This window comes from Carassius auratus, chromosome 37 (assembly GCF_003368295.1).
Source record: "Carassius auratus strain Wakin chromosome 37, ASM336829v1, whole genome shotgun sequence".
Lineage (NCBI taxonomy): Eukaryota > Metazoa > Chordata > Actinopteri > Cypriniformes > Cyprinidae > Carassius > Carassius auratus.
In genome coordinates this window covers 17901637-17923735 of record NC_039279.1, presented here as the reverse complement: position 1 = coordinate 17923735, position 22099 = coordinate 17901637, and the positions used below count along the sequence as shown (strand labels likewise).

The window sequence follows — 22099 nt, the reverse complement described above, 5'->3', positions numbered from 1 at the left end:
GACATGTCCTCAGCCTCCAGCGGGAACTGGCTCATGAACGGTCTGTCTTCACTAAGAGGACACCGTCGGACCTCGTCTGGCGAACGCTCCAGGGAGTCGGGCTCCTCTCAGAGACTGTCTACCTACGACAACGTCACGTCTTCGTCGAGTCTGGGCAGTGTGCTGAGTATGGACAGCACGCCGTGGTCCACCTCCTCGTGTGAGACCTCCGTCCCAGACTCTGGGAGCGAGCCGTTAGGGACAGAAGACGGGCCTCAGACGGAGGCGAGCGCTCAGAGCGAGGAGGATGAGAAGCAAGAGGACGTCAGCAGCGCTGTGGAGGACCACGCGAGTGCGTCCTGCAGTGATAATGGAAACATAGCACCGGTCATTAGAGTCGTGGATGAAGACTCAGATGCAAACATGGGCCCTTCGTCCCTGGCCAGCGTCGTGGAAGACCTGAAAGAAGAGCTGAGGAGGCAGAAACAGACTTACGAATCTAGAATTCAAAAGTAAGGCTGCTGCTTTTTGAATCATTTAAAAATCACATCTTTATTTAAGCTCTGTTTAGATAGGACAAGTTACTTTGGGTAATAGAATAGAAATAGATTTGAAATACTAAAAATGTACCAAAAAAATAATAATTTACTAAGAGGTTCCTTCAGATGTTGATCACAAAAGAAGATGTTTTGAAGAATGCCGGCAACCGAAACTTTCGACGCTAGCCATTGAACTTTCATTTACATACCATTGGAAGTCAATGGCTACCGTCAACGTTTTGGTTACCAACGTTCTTCGAAATATCTTCTTTTGTGATCAATTATCTGAAAGAAGGTAAGGGGGGAGTATAAATGATTTATGTCAAGGGTTTTCAAATATTTTGAAGCGAGGCACCCCAAAATAATATGATTCCTTTGAAAGGTTCCCCTTTTATAAAACACACAAACATCATTTCCATTATAAATAGTCATTTAAATTATGTGAGAGAAAGAAAAAAAGACATTTAGAGAAAAAAAAAGACATTTAGAGATTTTCATAAAAAAATAAATAATAATAATAAAAATAAATCCTCCCAAAAGCCTGAATAATTAAAAAATACATAAATAATAATAACTATGGAAAATTACTTAATGGATTTTTTAAATAACTTATGGGTCCTCCGAGAAATCACAGACAGACAATTTTAATAATTGTAGATGATATAGAAATGATTCCTATCTTAAGTAGAGCTTCTCTAGAAGTAACTTATTCCCAGAATTTAATTATTTTTCAATTTTGGTGATGAATTAGGCTTTGGGTTTTATTGTTGTATCCCTTCAATAAATTAATTAATGAAGTAATTTGTAGTTTTTTTATCTCAATTTTTACTAAAAATCTAAACTTAGTTCATAAGTCAGGGGTTTTAAAATATTTGCACCTCAAAATAATATTCATAAAATATAATGTACAATATATATATATATATATATATATATATATATATATATATATATATATATATACACTGTGTGAGAAATATCAAAAATTTAGTACTTTTTATTTTTCAAAATTATTTTTGGAATATTTTGGGGGTTTTCTATTAAACAAAAAAAAAAAAAAAAAAAAAAAAAAGGAAAATCCTGTTAATGACGTTTTTATTTCTTCTCAACTTTTATCCACTACAAGAATGATGTTAGTTTTACAAATAAAATGTTTCACAATTATTAGCATAAAATAATCTGACCTGTCTTTACAAACCAAAACAAAACAGATTTTAATATATTTCAATATTTCATATATTGTTAATATTTTTGGTGTGTCTCAAGCTGCGTTCCCCGAGCATCCCTGACGTAAGAGTGCTGGGTGATGTCTGTATGGTCGTCTCACACACCTGTGTTCATCTCTGCAGGCTGGAAGAGTCAAGTTCAGCTCTGTGTGCGCAGATGGAGAGACTCCAGCAAGAGATGGAACAGGAGAGGAAAAAGAAACGAATGCTTGAGATCAAACTGAGAAACTCTGAACGGGCCCGTGAGGACGCAGAAAACCGCAATCGCCTCCTGGAGAAAGAGATGGAAGACTTCTTCTCCACGCTGGGGGATCTGGCTCTGGGAAGCCGTACCAGTGACATTTAATGCAAGACAAATGAACGCACCCAAAGTCTCCAAATGGACCAGAGCACTCAGGCATCTCCAGAAACCACGTGGACAAATTTGATGAATGGTGTTCATCAAATCAGTCCTAAGATACAACTAGTTAAAGGCCTTCCAATGTGTACCAGTTGATATTTTCGAGGAGATACTCACCGTTTCAGCAATGTAGCATATATTAAAGCCATTTTACACGTCGATTTACACCGTTTACTTTCTAAGAAGTTTCAGCTTTAGGTGACACAGAAACAAACAGAACGTCTGAAACTGGTCTTTAAATCGGTTAAAATTATATCATGGAAGAATGAAAATTAGAGCAGATTCACTGGCTTCAGCGTGTTAACGTGGAAGGGTTCACCCCAAAATAAAACTTACTCACCCTTAAGTCATCCAAGATGTAGATGAGTGTGTTTTTTTCATCAGATTTGGAGAAATGTAGCATTGCATCAGTGTCTCACCAATGGATGCTCTTCAGTGAATGGGTGCCGTCAGAATGAGAGTCCAAACAGTCACAAAATAATCCACACCTCTGGAGAAGACAAAACCTAGAACAAATTCATCATTAAGATGTTTTCAACTTCAAATAGTGTCTTCTGGAAAAAGTACTAGTCTATAATCTTCCAGGGAAGAAACTGGGAAACTGGGAAAAAGGTTCAAAGTTGAAAACATATTAACGCTAGATTTGTTTTAGCTTTTGTGTTCGGCAAATCTGACGAAGAAACAAACTCATCTAGATTTTGGATGGGGAGTAAATTGGGTGAACGGTCCCTTCAAAGCAGACCACTGCCCTACAAAAACATGTCAGTTTACAAATAAAGTGGGAAAGTGAATTTATCGAGGTCTCACTCACTGAAAAATGTCATGCAAGCTTTTCTAACTTGCTCCAAATCTTGGCATTGAAATGGTTTTCTTGCATATTTAGTGGTATTTCGGCAACGTCAAAGTGACCGGCTTTGCCACAAAAAAAAAAAAAAAAGGATTGAAATGTGACTTTGTCAATTGATTGAATTTTATATATTTATTTTACACTGTTTTAGTGTATAGAAATACTAGAAATGCTCTGTGGATGTTTCTTAAAGTGAGTGGTCAAAAACTGTCATAGATTTTGTAGACTCAGCTCATTTTCTGAACTGTTTTCCGACTGCATAGTAGGTCATATATTATATATTAGCATGATGGCCGGTTAACTTTCCAGGCTGCTGATATGAATGTTTCAGGTTCGATCTCAAGAAGAAGAGACCCAGAAACTGGACATCACCACTGTGCCCTCAAGCAAACTGCTTCTTGCTGCTCAACATGTTTCAGTTATCAATCCGTTTGGATACTATTTGGATTTTACTAGAACAACAGCCTTTACAATAGATTTTAATGCATATTTAGAGTATGTGAAGATGTTATACATCATGATTAGACTATTATACTGTGGTCATACATGACGATTAGACTTTGTGCTGTGTTGAAATGTTACCAAGTGTCACTGTGGTGGTGTGTGGTTGTTCATAAAGGACTTATAAATTAAACAAATGGAAAGGAATGTACCTCTTGTGAAATGAGACTAAATAAAATGGACTAAAAATCTTCAATGTTTTGGAGCACAGACTTAAGTTTGGTCTCTTTTTAAAGTCATTTGGCAGATAATTGCTGAAGTTAAGTTTTAATATTTTCCAAAATGCGTTTTGTGTGTAAAACTGCACAAATCTAAACAATAAGTCCCAAATTCGAGGCTAATATATATATATATATTTTTAAAAGTGCATTGTGTATGAAGTACCAAAAGTTTCCACTAGATGAAATTTCCAGGGCGGCCATTTTTGAATTAGACAAAAAGCCTAACGCCAAAACCTTACCAAGTTTTGTACCATTCAGATAAAATAAAAAATAAACTTTCCGATGCGAATGGTATGTTTACGCAAACCATTCAATCTTTAGTTGCTTTAATCGGTCTTGTAAAGTCTTCATTTACCTGCAGAAACCCTTTAAACGTCTTGTATATTACACTGGTGTATAAAAGCAATGAGACAGAGGAGTCTGATTCAAACTGGTGTTTATTTTCAGTACATGTACAATTGGTTTCATAAGATCCCAGCGCATTCTTTGTAGTAGTGCACTTCTCAGCGTCTGTATGCTGTTTAGCGCACACAGAGCTAGCTATATATATAACTAACTGTTGGGCTGGCATTACTAGCAAATATTACATACCAGCACCAAATCGTAACACGTCGGTAATTCATGATATTTTACAGATGCTTTGAATGGGACTTCCCAGGATGATCAAAGTCCAGTGGCTAAACATAACAACTTCAGCAAAACATCAGCCACAGATTTTCATTTTTGGTAAGATGGGTTATGTAACATTGACAATATAAGCCAAAGAAGAAAAAACATGAATTTATCTGACAGTACCAAACATATCTCTACCTCTGGGTACATAAAACTAATAAATCTAGAGCTATTGATTACAACTAGCATGACAGCAGTGGGTATTGCACATGAACTGTAAAAAAATGAGTACAAAGTAAAATTAAACAAAAAAGATCAAATTTACATTTCAATTCGTTGACCTCTAGGTGCAGTATACATAATGTACAAAACTATACGTTGCCTACTATTGACAATAGTTCACTTTAGAAATAAATAAATAATGAAATCCGTATTAACATCTATCTTAAGGGCAACTACGTCACAAAAAAAAAAAAACAACATTGTAGAAATTTAGAGTGAGGTAGTTCATCAAAGCCTACTTTGATCTGAATTCTAACATTTTTGAGAGATGTGATAAAAGCAAATACGATTAAAAATCTTAAGTTTAAATTCATTAACTTCCCTAAAGAGAGGAAAAGAAAAATTAAGAGCACTTAACATGGATAAAACTGAATTTTTGGGATGCAACTCAAATGAAAGAATATGACTCTAGTTATGCAAACTACACTTCCCAGCTATCCCGCAGTTACATTCCATAGCATTGCCTCATGGGAAATGTAGTTCCCACATACACCATTGGATGCAATATCTTGCATATTTCCATAAACAAAATAAAGCTGCAAACCATATACACATACCAAAAATGTTCCAATTTGCTATTACTTTGATGAAAGACCTTCATCTGATGAAAGATCATCTTCTCAACATGCCCCGACCTTTTAATCAACATCCTACATCCAATGCTCTACAAAAATAGACACTCCAACATGATATAAACAATATTACTTTCGAAAAACCTCACCCAAATTTCTTCACCTTTCTAATCATTCAGGAATGAACGCTGGACTCAGGCACTTTCTCCATTTCGAAAGCGAAATAATAAAACGTAGATTTTAACCCAATGGTAAATGGCATTTCCAAATTTAGCGATGGATTTAGTTCATAAGGGTCGTCTTGTTTACACTACATTCCAAAACACATTTTTATAAACATCAGAATAAATCTGATACTGATTTTTTTTTAAGCGTTAGACAGGCATTAAAAGCAGTAGTTCCATTTTAAACCTCTAATCTAATACGACTTTATTCATTTAGAATGATTGCTCCAATCAAAACGATGCTATTAAAAAAAAAAAAATCATGAAAAAAAACATGAAAGCATTTTTTTTTTTCTCTCATTGTGTAATGAATAAGATTGCATTGGCAGACGCAGTTTGGTAGTGAATTCAAAAGTACTAGAAGACCCTGTTTACACCTGATATTTAGATGTGTTTTCTTCGATCTGAACACAAGGTGACGTCGCTTAACACAGGCGTGAAAGGGGTGTTAAATGTTTCGAGCTTGTCCACTTTTGAGCACTTCCAGAGGTAGTCGAAAACAGCGACTAAAGACCGCCTGCTCTCCGCTGACTGAGCTCATTCTTAAACATTCCCAAGTTCATTTCCTGTCTGTTACCCGGCAACATCAGAATTTAAATTAGATTTAAATTCCAGTCAAACGTTTTTGAGAAGTAATATTTTTTATGCTTTTTTTTTTTTTTTAAAGTCTCCTCTGCTCACGAAGCCTGCATTTATTTGATCCAAAATGCATTGAATATTGTGAAATATTTCAACTATTTAAAATATATGCTTTCTATGTGAATATATTGTAAACTGTAATTTATTTCTGTGATGCACAGCTGTATTTTCAGCATCATTCCTCCAGTCTTCAGTGTCACATGATCTTCAGAAATCATGAAAATATGAGGATTCAAAAAAAGACATTAATTATTATTAATATCATACTGAAAACAGCTGAGAATGATTTTTTTTTCAGGTTTCATCGATGAATGTACATCAAAAGAACAGCATTTTTTTCTAATCAATTTAAAGCATCCTTGCTTACATTTACATACACATACACAGAAATAAATTACGTTTTAACACATTCACATAGGAAGCAGTTATTTTAAATAGTAAACATATTTCACAATATTACTGCTTTTGCTGTATTTTGGATTGAATAAATGAAAGCTTGGTGAGCAGAACAGAATTCTTTAAAAACATCAAATCTTACTGTTCAAAAACTTTTGACTGGTTGTGTATATATACATTTTTTAATAAAATTATTATAATTTTGTAGCTAATTATATTTCCTGATTTTTATCTTGTTCTGTTCTGAATACAGATTACATTTAAGGCATTTGCTGCCAACTTATAAGTGACTAATGTTGTTTTTTCTTCTCCCAGCACAATTTTGACTGATATATTTTCCTTTTTTTTCTTCTTTTTTTTTTTTCATCCATGCAGCAAACGTTTTAAAAATAGCTTCCAAAAAAAAGGTGTTGGGCTCATATGTAAATAAGCTTATTTCACAATATTAGATCAAAAAATCGGAAAAGTCCCACATACAGTGGCCCATAGACCCTCCACTCAAAAGAACAGAAGTGGTCAAAAGTGGACAGAAGAGTGGGATAAAAACACCAGGTGTGAACCACTCGTCTACTCATGATCCGATCGATCAAAACAGGGCCCTTGGATTCAAAAGCGTTTCATATGCATGGGCCAAATACCCAATTTCAGTTCCATATCATATAATGAAACCTTTACATCAGGCTGTACAGTGTTGAAGTGTGCTGAAAGCTGTGGGTTACTTTGTTTCAAGTTGAAATATGTACAGACTAGATTACCTACGGTGACGTTTGAAAACCCAAACATGTTTTTACAGAGAGCATACTACGTGAAGTCAGTCGTGCAATGACATTAGAAAGAGAAAAGAGTAGCTTACAGACCCTTAAAGCACTTTAAAAAGTGTTTTTCGTCCATCTAAAATCGTGGTTAAATACACATGTCATATTAAAAACCAACTCTGCCGCCGAACACACTCTGATTTTACACACCGCTGACTCCAAAACAGCAGTAACAGTGAAGAAACACTCATTCATCCCCAAAAAAAAAAAAATGGATGTGCCGTAACACTAAAAAATAAAATAAAACATCTCAAAAATATATTCCCCATTCATCTTTACAAGTAAACTCAAATCATTCCACATCCAAATGGCAAGATGCCGGAGAAGTAGCTTCAATCAGATGCAAAAAACTAAAGCAATCAAAGAAATGCTGGTTTGGAGGAAGAGCTCTGAAGATGCCCTCAAAAACTCTTACCTCTCACACTTTGTCAATTCAAAAGAAGGTGTGAGTTTGAGAAAGAAAGACAGGAGATAGGTGTGATGGGTGGAAGTGGGGAGGAGGAGGACGGTCATCTGCAGCAGCCCAGCGGTCCTGCGGGCGCCTCCTGACTGCTGTCTGTGTCCGAGGTCAGGGTGGGGTCAGTGGACATGGACGAGACGTCGTTTGTGGAGGACGAGGACGTCGAGGGCTCGTGGGAGTCATTGCTCACTGCTGCACCTGTGCTATGAGAAACAGAAACCACGTTTATCAGCCAGGTAACTGATGAAACGCATAAAAATACTGCAACCTCTACAGCATCCGTTTACTTCAGAAGACTGGGTAAGAAGGCATTTGGTTTCCTCAAATTATATTTAAGGTCAAGGCCAAATTTATGTATATAGCACATTAAAACAACAAGAATGTCGACCAAAGTGCTTCACAAGCAGAGCAAGTGCACACGAATATAACAGGGCTGGATGGTATTCAGTCCAATCATAAAAAGATCATTTAAACAATTGTTATCTACAGTGGGTACGGAAGGTATTCAGACACCCTTAAATTTTTCACTCTTTGTTATATTGCAGCCATTTGCTTAACTCATTTAAGTTCTTTTTTTCCTCAAATGTACACACAGCACCCCATATTGACAGAAAAACACAAAATTGTTGACATTTTTGCAGATTTATTAAAAAACAAAAACTGAAATATCACATGGTCATAAGTATTCAGACCCTTTGCTGTGACACTCATTTAACTCTGATCATCCTTGAGATGGTTCCTACACGTTAATTTGAGTCCAGCTGTGTTTGATAAAACTGATTGGACTTGATTAGGAAAGCCACACACCTGTCTATATAAGACCTTACAGCTCACAGTGCATGTCTGAGCAAATGAGAATCAGGAGTGGAACTGCCTGAAGAGCTCAGAGACAAAATTGTGGCAAGATACAGATCTGGCCAAGGTTACAAGAAATGTCTGCTTCACTTAAGGTTCCTAAAAGCACAGTGGCCTCCATAATCTTTAAATGGGAGACGTTTGGGTTGACCAGAACCCTTCCTAGAGCTGGCTGCCCGGCCGAACTGAGCTATCGGGGGAGAAGAGCCTTGGTGAGAGAGGTAAAGAAGAACCCAAATATCACTGCGGCTGAGCTCCAGAGATTCAGTCGGGAGGTCGGAGAAAGTTGTAGAAAGTCAGTCATCACTGCAGCCCTCCACCAGTCGGGGCTTTATGGCAGAGTGACCCAACGGAAGCCTCTCCTCAGTGCAAGACACATGAAAGCCCCCATGGAGTTTGCTAAAAAACACCTGAAGGATTCTCTGGTCTGATGAGACCAAGATAGAACTTTTTGGCCTTAATTCTAAGCGGTATGTGTGGAGAAAACCAGGCACTGCTCATCACCCGTCCAATACAGTCCCAACAGTGAAGCATGGTGGTGGCAGCATCATGCTGAGGGGGTGTTTTAGCAACAGGGACTGGACGCCTGGTTGCAATCGAGGGAAAGATGAATGCGGCCAAGTACAGGGATATCCTGGACTAAAGTCTTCTCCAGAGTGATCCGGACTTCCAACTGGGCCGAAGGCACAACTCTGTGACTGTTCTTGAATGGCCCAGCCAGAGCCCTGACTTAAACCCAATTGAGCATCTCTGGAGAGACTTGAAAATGGCTGTCCACCAACATTTACCATCCAACCTGACAGAACTGGAGAGAATCTGCAAGGAGGAATGGCAGAGGATCCCCAAATCCAGGTGTGAAAAACTTGTTGCATCTTTCCCAAAAAGACATATGGCTGTATTAAATCAAAAGTGTGCTTCTACTAAATACTGAGCAAAGGGTCTTAATACTTAGTCCCATGTGATATTTCAGTTTAAAAATTAATAAATGTGCAAAAATGTCAACAATTCTGTGTTTTTTCTGTCAGTATGCAGTGCTGTGTTGTGATTTTATAAAGTTTGGCTGCAATATATAAAGTTTAAATTGATACTTTAAAAAGGCTTAATGTAGGAGAAGCTCTGATAGTTAAGGGTAGTGTGTTCAAAAGTTATGGAGCATAGAGGGGAAAAGACCTATTGCCTTTTGTTTTCAACAAATTCCGGGGCATTTAAAAACAGCTGGACTGAAGATATGAGTGATCTCTAAAGAGAATCGAAACTCCGAAGTTCTGATATATAGTTTGGGGCAAGTCCATATAGAGCTTTAAACACATGTTAAAACCTTGAAATCAATTGTTTGTTTCACAGGAAGCCAATGGAGAGAGGCCTGTATAGGTGAAATATGTTCTCTCTTTTTTGTCCCAGTCAAAAAACAAGCAACAGCCTTTTGGAATATCTGTAATAGTGAGAGTGATGACTAGGGATCGACCGATATATCGGGCCGATTTTTGAGGGTTTTACGTGTATCGGCATCGGGCAACAGGTGGATGCTGCGTTCACCGATAGTTTTTTTTTCCCCGGCATTATTTACAGACAGGAGTCCACAGGCAGTTCTGTGTTGCTGGAGAGTGGAGGAAGCCTGCTCTGGTAAGTTTTAAACTTTCAAAGCATTGTTTAACTGTTCGACTTAGCTGAAATATTGCCATAGACTTTGAAAGTGGAAACACGTTGCTCTGTATGTGCGTGCTATAGCTAAGAAAGTTTGTGGTTCAAAATGGAAAACACATATGCCGAATGTCTCGTTTGTAAAACTGCTTGTCATTGTATTTAGCGAGCTTCAAATAGATAAGTTATAGGCTATCCATATGCATATGGCAGCTGTTACGAACACTGGTCATAGGATTAAATAACGCAGAGTTGCCGACATGTTTCCGTGGTGTTTGTAGGAGTTTTATTCAGTGACCAGCTGGCTGAGGTTTGGACGCATGCTCATAAAAGAGGCGATGCAGTTGCAATGCGCATGAGGTTAAGACTGAGAATCTATTTGGTTTAAAGTCGTTTTTGTTTTGAAAAAATTTATACTAATTTGAAACATTAATTCAAAAACGTTTAAAATTAATTCAGTCTCATTCATAAATTCCTGTTTAATTAATGGATGATTCACAGTTGTTTTTATGAATCTCGAGTCTTCTTAAATAAATGAAAAAAATAACAGTCTATTTATGCCACCTACTGGAGTAATGTAAACAACAAACTCTTTATTTGAAGAGACTCCTTTCACTTTAGCCATTTTATTGGTTATTCATTAAAATTGGCAAGAATAAAAGGAAAAAAATATTTATTCTTCAAGTATTTGCGTCATTAAGGCTGTGTTGTAGATGTTGATGAAAGCCTTTTACCCTTGCACAGTTAACTATATGCAGTACACCCATCCATATTAAGTTCAATAAATGTTCCTTTCTTTATATTGAACTTGTAACATTTGGTATCATTGTGTCATTTTTATGATGTAAATTGATTGGTCATCGGCTAAGGCTGATGGAAAAAAATCAGTATCTGCATCAGCACTAAAAAAAATCCATATCGGTTGATCTCTAGTGATGACTGACTAATTCCAGCATACAAAACATTGCAATAAATTAAGTCTGAGGAAATAAAAGTGTGAATTACAGTCTCTAAATCCTGAAAGGGGAGGAAGAGCTTTAACTTTCGTAGTCGCTTTAGCTGGAAAAAGCTGGCTCTGATCACTGAATTTATTTGTTTGTCGAACTTCAGTTCAATGGAAGCATATAAAGAGAAAATAAAACTGGACCCAGAATCGAACCCTGTGGCACCCCACAGGTGATTGGCATAGGGGATGATGAAAATTCTCCAATTTCAACAGATATGTTCCTATTTGATAGATAAGACTCAAACCAATCGAAAGCAGCATCACAAATGCCTGCCTCACAATTTAATCTTTTTAATAAAATGCCATGGTCCACAGTGTCATGAAGTGTTATGCTTCAAATAAGGAAAAAGAAAAAATCAGGTGAGAAAAATAAACATCATTCAAAACATATGTCTTAATAATGTTGCTTTTGATTTTCATAAACTGAATATTTACAGTCAATAAGGTTGATTCGACATTGTATGAACCACTTTCTAAGCAAGAATGAATTTGCTTGACATTTAACTGTTTTAACATAAGGCATGTGAAAACTCTTCTGACTTTAAAACTGAATATAATGTAACCCAGGGTTTAAAGCGACCCTTAACCTGTGCTTTAAAACACCCCAGGGGTTAATGTTGTGTGAAAAGCCTAACACAGAGATGGCTTCATAAATCAAAGAGGAAACTAACCTAGCGAGGCCGGTTGACCTCGGATAACACCATTTTTCGTCCGTTCCTCCAAGTCCAGCACTTCCTTATATATCAGCTCTGCTCAGGGAACAGATACAGAAGAGCTAAAATTACATTCATAATTACATCTTTTTGCATTGATGCTGTGACAATCTTATTTCACTTTGTGTCCAACAAGATCCAAACAATTTTAATGTAATGCAAAAATTGGCATTCTCAAAATGTAATTTAATAAATCAATTTTATTAAATTAACTAAAAAAATGTTCTTCTTTGTTGAATTTCCTTTAATAAAAGTTGTGCTTAATATCATTAACTTGATATAAAAATAATTTAATTCAACGGATTCTAAAAATAGGCATTATTAAATACTTTAGATACATTTTGAATTGAAAAAATGATTTTATTTGTTAAATTTCATGAAAAAAAAAAGTTATATATACACTGTTAGATTTAAAATTAATTCCTTTGATTCAATAAATGTAAAAATAAATTATAAATATTTAATTCATAAATGTATTAAATAATTAAAAAAGATATTTTTAAAATTTCTTGAAATAATAAATATATTGTAATATATACTTTCAGCTTGAGCAAATTAATTTGATTTAAACTATTTAAAAAATTGCCATTGACAATTTATATATATATATATATATATATATATATATATATATATATATATATATATATATATATATATATACACACATACATACATACATATACACACAAACACACATGATATATATATATACACCTATATATACATACACACACACACACACACACACACACACATATATATTGAAATATATACAATTAGCTTGATATAAAACTAGTCAATTAATGTAATTAGCTAACTAATTTTGTTCATAACTAAGTTATCAGATACTAAATATTATAATTGTATTTAAATCAAGGATTTAAACAAGAAAAGCAGACCTTTCCACTCTTCCACTGTGTGTTCTCTCTCATCTAGCTGTTTATCCGTGATCGCCGGTGGCGGCTGAAACAGAGCAGATGAATGTCAATCAGTTACGTCAACAAAGGAAAGAAAACAAGACATCAGGTGCACCATCAGTCCTTCTCTCTGGAGAGTTCTCGCTGCGCACGCTCCCATCTGGACTCTGAAGTCAAGCAGCACAGATAATGAACGCTGAAGCACTCACCGCTTCCACTTCTGACGGGTCGTACCACACGTTGATGTAGGGGTGCTGGAGGGCCTCGTCCACCGAGATTCGTTTAGACGCATCGATTACCAGCATTTTGGATAACAAGTCTCGTGCTTGACTCGCTGCAAAATAATTGCATTTAAATCAGAAACTGAACTGAGAGGAAATTCGCCATGGACAATCATGCTGTTCTTGGATTACTGCGACTTGATGAGAGTTTAATGAAGGGAAACAAACAACAATGTGCGTCTGGAGAAGCCAAACTGAAACAGACTTCAGCAAAGCAGAATCGTGGATTAAAGGCACCTTTAAATAAAGCAACGAGTCATGGATTACAGTCATTTTAACACTGTTAAAGATCTTTAAAAATATAGCCAGAATCTTATGAAAATCATATACATTATATAATATGTAATATTATATAATACTGTGTGAGGTTTATGTACAGAACTAAACACAGAAGTGTTTTTTTGAGGTAGTGTGTATTGTAATCTTGTTAAAACTAATTTAAGAAAACTGGTATCGAAAAAAAGTATTGTTATCGAAGTCACTGTATCAGTATCGAACATTTTTGGACAATACCCAGCCATACATATACTGATAGGTACCATTTTTAATAAATAAATCACAATTATAAATAAAACAATATTTGCAACAAGCATGTATCTGATTATGGCATTTTGAACGTGGCTCATCCAATCAGAACTCTCCGTTTCTAATAGCGGGCTACAAAAAAAAAAAAAAAAAATCAATATTTACAGAGTAACAGGGTGCTATAAAAATACAGCAAGGTTTTACAACAGGTCGAAATGTTACAGAAGTATCCCTCACCCTTCAGTTTGTTGTGGTCGGAGTCTGCAGGGAAGAGCACGTCTGGGAAGAGCTTCTCAAAGCTGTATCCAGCGTAGCGGGGCCGGTTCTCCACATACGTCCTCACGGACTGGTTGAGCTTCAGCATGAACTCCTGAGACGGCGTGCCCAGCTGCTCGATCACCTTGTTCCACTGGTCGATGTCTTCAGATCACAAGCTAAGGAAAACTACGCAGTTTCTTACCTGACTGCCAAGTCACATACATATACTGTTTCACTTAGTTGAGCAGTCTACCTATTTAATTACGTTAACAATGAATGTAGCACGTAACATTTCCCTGATCTGGTGTGACGTGTAAAGTCTTTTTCAGTCCCCACTGAAAGTGAAAATGTTATATTAACACAAATGTGTGTGAGTGCGTGCATATATGTACACATAGCTTGTGTGTGCGTGTGTGAAATATCTAAATTTTTTTGTTATTAATCATTTAAACATAGTAAATGTGTATATATTTGACATTTGTATTTATTTAAACTTGCTTTTGTTTTTTTGGATGAAGTAATTTCTGCTCATCAAGGCTACATTGATCATAAAAACTGAAATATTGTGAAATATTAAAATTCAAAATAACAGTTTTCTATATATTATATATATATAGGCAAATACATAAAAAAAAATATATATATATATATATAGGCAAATAAACCTTCAAAATATGGTGGTAGAATAAATTCTATAATTTATTCGGGAGAAAATATACATAAAAATGTAACCTAAAATATATAAATAAATATTATGGAAAAAATATTATATGAAATATATGTATGCATAATTAAGCAGTTATGGGTGTTGTGTAATATTTAGAATTATAAATGATCTTTTTTTTTCTCTCGCTCTCTCTACTCTGCTTAAAATTAAAAGAAATGCATAAAACAATGCTGCTTAGAGCTGCACACACACACACACAGAACAAACTGAGGGATTTTTACTATGGTCTGTGTTAACCATGTGTCTGAATAAAACTCCTGACACTTTCATGTGCAAGAAAACAAATACTTTTGTTTGTTTTTGTTTACTTTCTATCACAAATATGAAATGTATTAACCTTCTTTTTATCAGGTCTTGCACATCAATGGCAAAACACATATCAAGGGTAAAGTAAGTGAAATAAAAACAACCAACCAAACACACACACACACACAATGGGACAGTAAAGACGAGCAGGTAAGGATACGGTCTGTGCCGGGAAACAACACACTACCTCTGACCATTTCAGCCATGATGCAGCCAACAGACCAGACATCAACTGAAACATGAAATGACCACCAAATTAAAATGGCAAAAATCGAACAAATGAAAAACAATAAAACAGAAATACAAGCACACACACACGTATAGAAGGAACAGGGGTGCATTGATGTGGATGCAAACATCTCAGTGTGCGTCAGGCAGGATAACAACGCCCAATAACAGAGCAAGACACGGACATCCAAGAGGCCCAGCAAACTCCAAGCAAACAACTAGAGGCCGAACAAGGATACAGTCCCTCCCTGGAAAAAGGATTTTGTGCCGCACCATCTCTGCCATAATACAGCCCACAGCCCAAATATCCACTAAACCAGTGTAGCATAGAGGAAAAAGAGAAGAAATAAGCAAAGCATAAAGGGCAGCGCGACTGCTTGAGATTTGTCCATGCCAATTTTTCCTCAGCGCTACCATCCAGGACCAAAACTCAGCATTTTTGGCCTCAGCATTGATTGAACCCCTTTCACTTCCCAAGTAAGACTCAGTGACTAATGCTTTTCCAATCTAGATGCTCAGTGCTACAGGCAAACCCATCCAGTGTGCTTGTGCATGCAGAAACCACTCCAAACTAGTTTCCTCAAGGGGCTTTAACATTAACAAACCACAGCCATTTGTGGTGGATGTGTTCGTGTGGGACTCTTTACGTGGGCATGCTGCAAAGCCGTGACATCAGGGGAGCACTCACCATTGGCTTGGTAACCCATGCCCAGAATGACCTCGGGAGCGCGGTAGTAGCGTGTCACCACGTAAGGAGTCATGAGGAGGCCGGTGGCAGCCGTCCGGGCCAGACCGAAGTCCAGGATCTTCAGAGTACAGTCTGATTTCACTACTATGTTACTGGGCTTCAGATCCTGATGAGAGAAGAGGTCAGGGGTCAGAAGGGACGTCACATTCGCACAGTTTGAAAACTAGGCTCTTGAGGTGTTTTTTTATTATTATTATTATAGCTTAATTTACAATGCAATTTAAAAAATTTAAGTGTTACAAAAATTAAATTTTTAGTGCCCTATGAACTTCCCAAAATCCATTTTATTTTTACAAATTTCTGTTTCAATATATCTGGTTTAATTTAATTTTAAATAAACAAAAAGAAAGTTTAATCTATTGAAAGTTTAACAAATTAATTGCTTTTTTTTTAGAAATTGTACAATAATAGGACCCGATGAAATTCTGTGTCGCCAAAAAAAATAACAATTATAATAATGAAACTTTATACTAAAAACTGTGGCAATCAAGAGAAAGCAGAAAACACACCAAATAATATTTTTTTTAAATGCAATTAAATACAAATTGAACAATTCCTTTCATTTTTGTGCCAAACAACATGATTCACCACAAATGTTTCTGTTAAAATAAAAACATAGCAAAATTGTTTAATATAACTTTTTTTATTATTTTTATAAATCATAGAACCCTTAGAAACATGGGTTTTGTCCTAAAAAGCTTGTAAGCCACCAAACTAGGCAACATTTATAGCCATCACCCCCTACATGAACACTGTCTTAATCATTTTTTTTTTTATTGGACAAATTTTGATCACATCAGAGTAGAGGGAAATGTAGATTATAAATTTATTTCAAGATAAATATATAAAGTGCTTAAAATATAAATACAAATTAGTGTCATTTAATTCAAAAGTAAAAAAAAAAATATATATATATATATATATATATATATATATATATATATATATATATATATATATATATATATATATATATATATATATATATATGATTTTGTTTTAATACTACATATACATTTTAAAAATATTTTCATAGATTATTTTTATATTTATGGTCAGAAACCACGTGCTTAACTGTTATAAGTATAAATAGGTTTATAAAATATTGTCTCTTGTAGGCGATTGTCCTACTTGGGGGTCCTTAGCATCAAAAGCTTGAAAACTCCAGTAAATTATAAAACTTAAACTTTACTGACAACAGCATTGCATTAGTCTTTCTAGTGCTTTTACAGAGGGAGAGTATTTTATATTTTGTTATTATTTTAAACATGTATAAAGCAGACAGCAAACCAGTTCATCTGGTTTTGAAATATAGAGATACGGGTTCTGGACTTGTTGCTGCTGCTGAAATTGTAGGACTGGACTGTGTGTGTGTGTGTGTGTGTGTGTACCCGGTGTATGATGCCAGCAGCGTGTAGGTGTTTGATGCCGCAGAGCATCTGATAAAGCAGGTACGAGAGTCTCTCGTGGTCCAGCTCCATCTGAATGACCTGGCACAGGTTAGCATCCATCAGCTCCATCACCAGATACCTGCAGACAGGAGACGCATGAACACCAATCAACAAGCATGCAAACACAGATCTGGGAGTCATGCATGACTTACAAGATGCATTTCTCAGTGGCATCTACTGTACATACTGTACATGAGCAAACTATCAGTAGCTTGTAAGTTACATCTCTTTATTTAACCCACTTGAGTTAATCCTAGGGCAAATATATATTATGTTTAACAGATTTGACAAGCCAAAGGACCTTTCACATCCATTCTAATCCCATGTTTAAATCTCAGCAGAAATAACTCACACATCCTGGAATTCTTCAAGTGTCTTCTGAGGCGTGAACACATTCAGTAAGCCAATGATCTGACAAATGAAAGCAAAATTTTAATAATAAAAAAAAATAAAAAATTATACTGCATAAAAGCTGATCTATGATTACAAGAACAACAATTTTACAAAATTAAATATAATGTAAGTTTAGAATCAGTACATTTTTATTTTTCAAGAAATAGATCCTTTTATTCAACAAGGATGCATTAAACTAAGTGACTGTAATTACATTTATAACTCTACCAAAAGATTTCTATTTCAAATAAATGGTTTTCTTTTGAACTGTCCTGAATCTTGAAATATAAAACACATCACGCACAACTGCTTTCAACATTGATGATAATCAGAAATGCTTTCATGAGCAGCAAATCAGCACACGAGGATGACTTCTGAAGGATGTACGCAATAATATTTAACAATATTGCTATGTTTTTGATTGCCTTGGTTTGCAAATGAGGCTTCAGCAGTTTACAGACACACAGACAGAGACCGAGCAAAACATGTCTTACATTTTTGTGGTTGACGCATTTCATCAGGACCAGCTCTCTATAGGCTCGTTTCGCGTGGGTTTGGTTCTGGAAGGGTCGGCTAAGTTTCTTAATTGCAACATTTCGTTCAAGGACATGGTCGTACGCAGAGCTAGAAGACAGAGAGAAAAAGCTTTCATTCACCACACTTACTATCATGAGCCGTCTTAACAACGATGAGTTTCTTGCATATTTTACAGGCTGATAATAAATCGACTGAACTCACCAGACGATGCCTTGTGCTCCAGATCCGATCGGTCTTAGATTCTGATAGCGCTTCAAAACGGTGAACGTGGAGTCTCCTACATCTAAGCTGTAGTATTCCTTCTCACGCTTATTCCTGTTCATGCTGAAAACCGTGCTGACTGCGTCTTGGGCATTCAAGAAGAACTTCCCCTCCAAAAATCTGAAGAGACAAAAACAAAAGAAAGAAATTCATGAGTGCATTTTAACCAGGTCCTGCATTTGTTTCGGTCATGCCGTTGAAAATAAATTTTTAAAAAATTATGTGGTTTGCCAATAAAGCACACTTTCAAAACAACTTTGCCTTCAAAGTTCGGTTAATAATCAAATTGCATTTATTTCGGTCCTAGACTAAAATAATGCAACAGAGCAGTGCAACTAGGAATGCAATTTTGTATATTTATCTAATATTTGTTAATTTTGGTGAATATGTATAAAAGAGGAACAGTTTGCATATTGCAATGATTAAACGCGATTTGTATTTGTATAGGGTTAAGTCTAACGGTGCCATTCGACTAGTTTAATGATCTTTCACGACTAGTGCTGGGCGTTAAAACAATGACGATAATTATTGTGATATGCATCGCTGACAATGTTACAGTCAGAAGGCTTTTCAGTCTACAAATCGCCATCGTTTACTATGATTTTACTGTAGAAACACTAACTAAACCATGGTATTGTGCCAATAATGTGGGATATTTTATTATATTATTTATGTGTACATGAAGTAAATGTATTAAAGGAGTAATGGAATCTAATTAGTGTTTTTTATGTTTGTGCAATTACATTACCTGTATTTTTCATACAAATACCTAGAAACCGTTAAATTTTACTATGGTATTGAGGTGCATTACTATGGTTATTGTGATCTAAGACTTTTTTTTTTTTTTTTGCCAGTCAATGATACATATTATAACAATTTTAGTTCAGTGGAAAATATGCATTACTATCAAGCTAAACATTGAATGTCATGAAAAGTGCACATTATCTATATATTTTCTTCATGTGCTGCCATGAAAGTCTGTGCAATTCAGACAAAATCTGAGCTAAAAAGCGTTATAGTGACTTGAAGCAGAAATACATATTTAAAACAGGAACAGTGTTAAGTCACATTTATTCATATAGCGCTTTACATTTCAAAATAAGAAGAGTACTGCATACAGTACAACTGTAAATCTGTACAATTCACGATCGTAAAATATTAAATTGCATAAGATTTAGACTGTAATTTTTATGTTATCTATTATAACACACACACAAACACATTTATTTAATTGAAAAAACAGAAAACTGAAAACTAAAACGTAATCTTGCAAAATGTTATAACATTTTTTTTTTTTTTTGGAAAGTTCAATACTTTTTTCCAGGATTCTTTGATAAATAAAAAGTTAAAAAGAACAGCATTTATTCAAAATATAAATATTTTCTAACAATATAAATCTTTGGTATCACTTCTTATCAATTTAACACATCCTTACAGAAGTGTTTTTAATTTATTTTGGCAGATTTTATTTTTTTTTTAAGCCCAGACTAAATGTTAACATCTACCACTCAGTCTGTGTCCTCCACTATATTTCAGATGCATTTTGTCCTTAGAAATATTTTATTCACTACTGATCAATTTATCGATTATTAATCAATAAATCAAATATGTTGCCAATTATTATTTTATCACTAATTTCAGCACACTGTGTTTAATGGTCCATACTTGAGTGCTCAGGACTTTGCATTTTAATTCGTACTTCAGATGTTGCATTCTTAAACATCAATGCGAATGGAAAGTGTCAATCATCTCCTAAAATAACATGCAGAACCGCACCCGAATGCCCTGAATTCATCATCCTCAACCAAACACCTCTCTTTCTCCGCTCGGACTCCTCAAACCTCCACAGAGTACATCCCACTCAATCCAAATCGAATCCAAACCGGTTTAAGCAATGAAAGACTATCTGCACGACCAGAGCTGAGTGAGTTATGCCTCTCAAAGCTCCAGAACCTTCTCTGAAACATCACACACAATGCTGTCAAGGAGGTTTGAGACACAGCCAATGTGAGACGTGGACATCAGGACACCTGCATACTGACTAAAGAGTAGATTTACAATGATTTAATACCAAAAACACTATGGACGTGTCATAGTATACCAATCGTCGTGTGGTAAACATACAGTACCACGGTACTAATATACCATTAATGTACCACGGTACCAGAATTAGCTCATGTGTCATATCGATATGTAAAACACAATGATGTCCACTAAATTAAAGAACACACCAAGATGTTAATTCAACTAAATAACCAGTTTAAACGCGCGAGTGTTTACTGTGGTGTTACTGGAACAAACTAGCGTTAGCGTTACCCTCCCCCACAACACACCTCACAAACATCAGCGGTTAAACTGCTGTTTACTCACCCTCTCAGAAGATACAGAGCCAGCTCAAGAGCAGGTTAAGAACAGCTCTGGCGTCTTCTACACTCTGAGCACCGCGGTATGTTGTATTCGTCTTGTTTTTCTCTTGAAGACACTAGCTCTGCGCGCACTGAGCTTCCGTCCACTGGCAGGCCTTGAGCTGCGGAGAGCGGACACTTGCGTACTACGTCACTGAGTCTCTGCGTGGACGTGACGTGAGCAGTTTCTGTGTTTTCCTCGACGTCGTCGCGGTGTTTATTATATGTGAAAAAAGTCAATGGTTAGGCTTTCGTTCACCACTACATAAAACAAAACAAATATATATATATATATATATATATATATATATATATATATATATATATATATATATATATATATATATATATATATATATATATATATATATATATATAAATTGTTCACCTACAGACCGGAATGACGCAGTATCAAGATTTTAATAAAAAAAAAAAACACCAGTGAATGGGGTAAAAATATCCACTTATTTAATGACATTATCTACATTACGACAGCTGTTTTGTATTACGCATGTTCTGGAATGTTTAGTATGCAAACGAGACTTTATCTAATTAAATATGGGTTCATTTAAATATATTTTAGGGTTAAAAATAATTGGATTATTCAAATAAATAAATAAATAAATAAATAAATAAATAAATAAATATATATATATATATATATATATATATATATATATATATATATATATATATATATATATATATATATATATATATATATATATATATATAGCTATAATTGGTGAACATGTTGTATAAAGGAAAAAAATATTGTAAAAAAATCACACAAAAAAACATATATACATATATATATATATATATATATATATATATATATATATATATATATATATATATATATATATATATATATATATATATAATCACACACACACACACACACACTGAAACACACATTTTATATTATTTTTATACTACTTTATATAACACATTCAGCTTTATGTATCAGCAAGGCCTTATAGAATTTATTCACATGTGTTACAAAAATTATAAGCATAAGTTCAAATTTAAATATGGGTATGGACACAAATTGATTAAAATGACAATTATACTTATTTTGGGTGTATGCTTTTTAATATCTCAAACTTGGATTCAAATACTTATTGT

General features: G+C 35.1%; 2 protein-coding genes across 5 annotated transcripts in view; one reads left to right on the top strand and one right to left on the bottom strand.

The window, feature by feature from the left end:
- Positions 1–3697, top strand: part of arhgap22b (Rho GTPase activating protein 22b) — a 26233-nt gene extending 22536 nt beyond the window's left edge. For both annotated transcript variants that reach the window (XM_026223242.1, XM_026223243.1), the window contains 2 exons: positions 1–491; positions 1868–3697. The exon at positions 1–491 is cut by the window's left edge and continues 353 nt beyond it. In XM_026223242.1, the coding sequence (XP_026079027.1) occupies positions 1–491; positions 1868–2090 (714 nt within the window). In that variant the 3' untranslated portion in view covers positions 2091–3697. The remainder of the gene's footprint in view (positions 492–1867) is intronic.
- A 2934-nt stretch (positions 3698–6631) lies between these two features.
- On the bottom strand, positions 6632–21123 carry mapk8b (mitogen-activated protein kinase 8b). 3 transcript variants are annotated; one of them, XM_026223241.1, is made up of 12 exons: positions 20934–21122; positions 18504–18683; positions 18260–18389; positions 17725–17783; positions 17313–17451; positions 15862–16027; positions 15106–15177; positions 13892–14074; positions 13058–13182; positions 12831–12894; positions 11887–11964; positions 6632–7916 (listed from the first exon to the last, which is right to left on the bottom strand). In XM_026223241.1, the coding sequence occupies exons 2-12, from the start codon at positions 18623–18625 to the stop codon at positions 7900–7902; spliced, it is 1155 nt and encodes a 384-aa protein (XP_026079026.1). In that variant the 5' UTR covers positions 18626–18683; positions 20934–21122; the 3' UTR covers positions 6632–7899. The 3 variants fall into 3 exon arrangements, with proteins under 3 accessions (XP_026079026.1, XP_026079024.1, XP_026079025.1); XM_026223239.1 differs by having other exon boundaries at positions 6632–7911; XM_026223240.1 differs by lacking the exon at positions 15106–15177 and adding an exon at positions 15413–15484 and having other exon boundaries at positions 7763–7911; positions 20934–21123.
- Positions 21124–22099: the final 976 nt, after the last annotated feature.

Bases quoted from the DNA above. Each gene is read 5' to 3' on its own strand.
- mapk8b (XM_026223240.1), bottom strand. From the start codon at position 18,625: ATGAACAGGAATAAGCGTGAGAAGGAATACTACAGCTTAGATGTAGGA. The intron at 18,390-18,503 runs GTGAGTTCAGTC...TCTGTCTTCTAG, and splicing joins GGAGCACAAGGCATCGTCTG to CTCTGCGTACGACCATGTCC. The intron at 17,784-18,259 runs GTAAGACATGTT...TTCATTTGTCAG, and splicing joins AATGCGTCAACCACAAAAAT to ATCATTGGCTTACTGAATGT.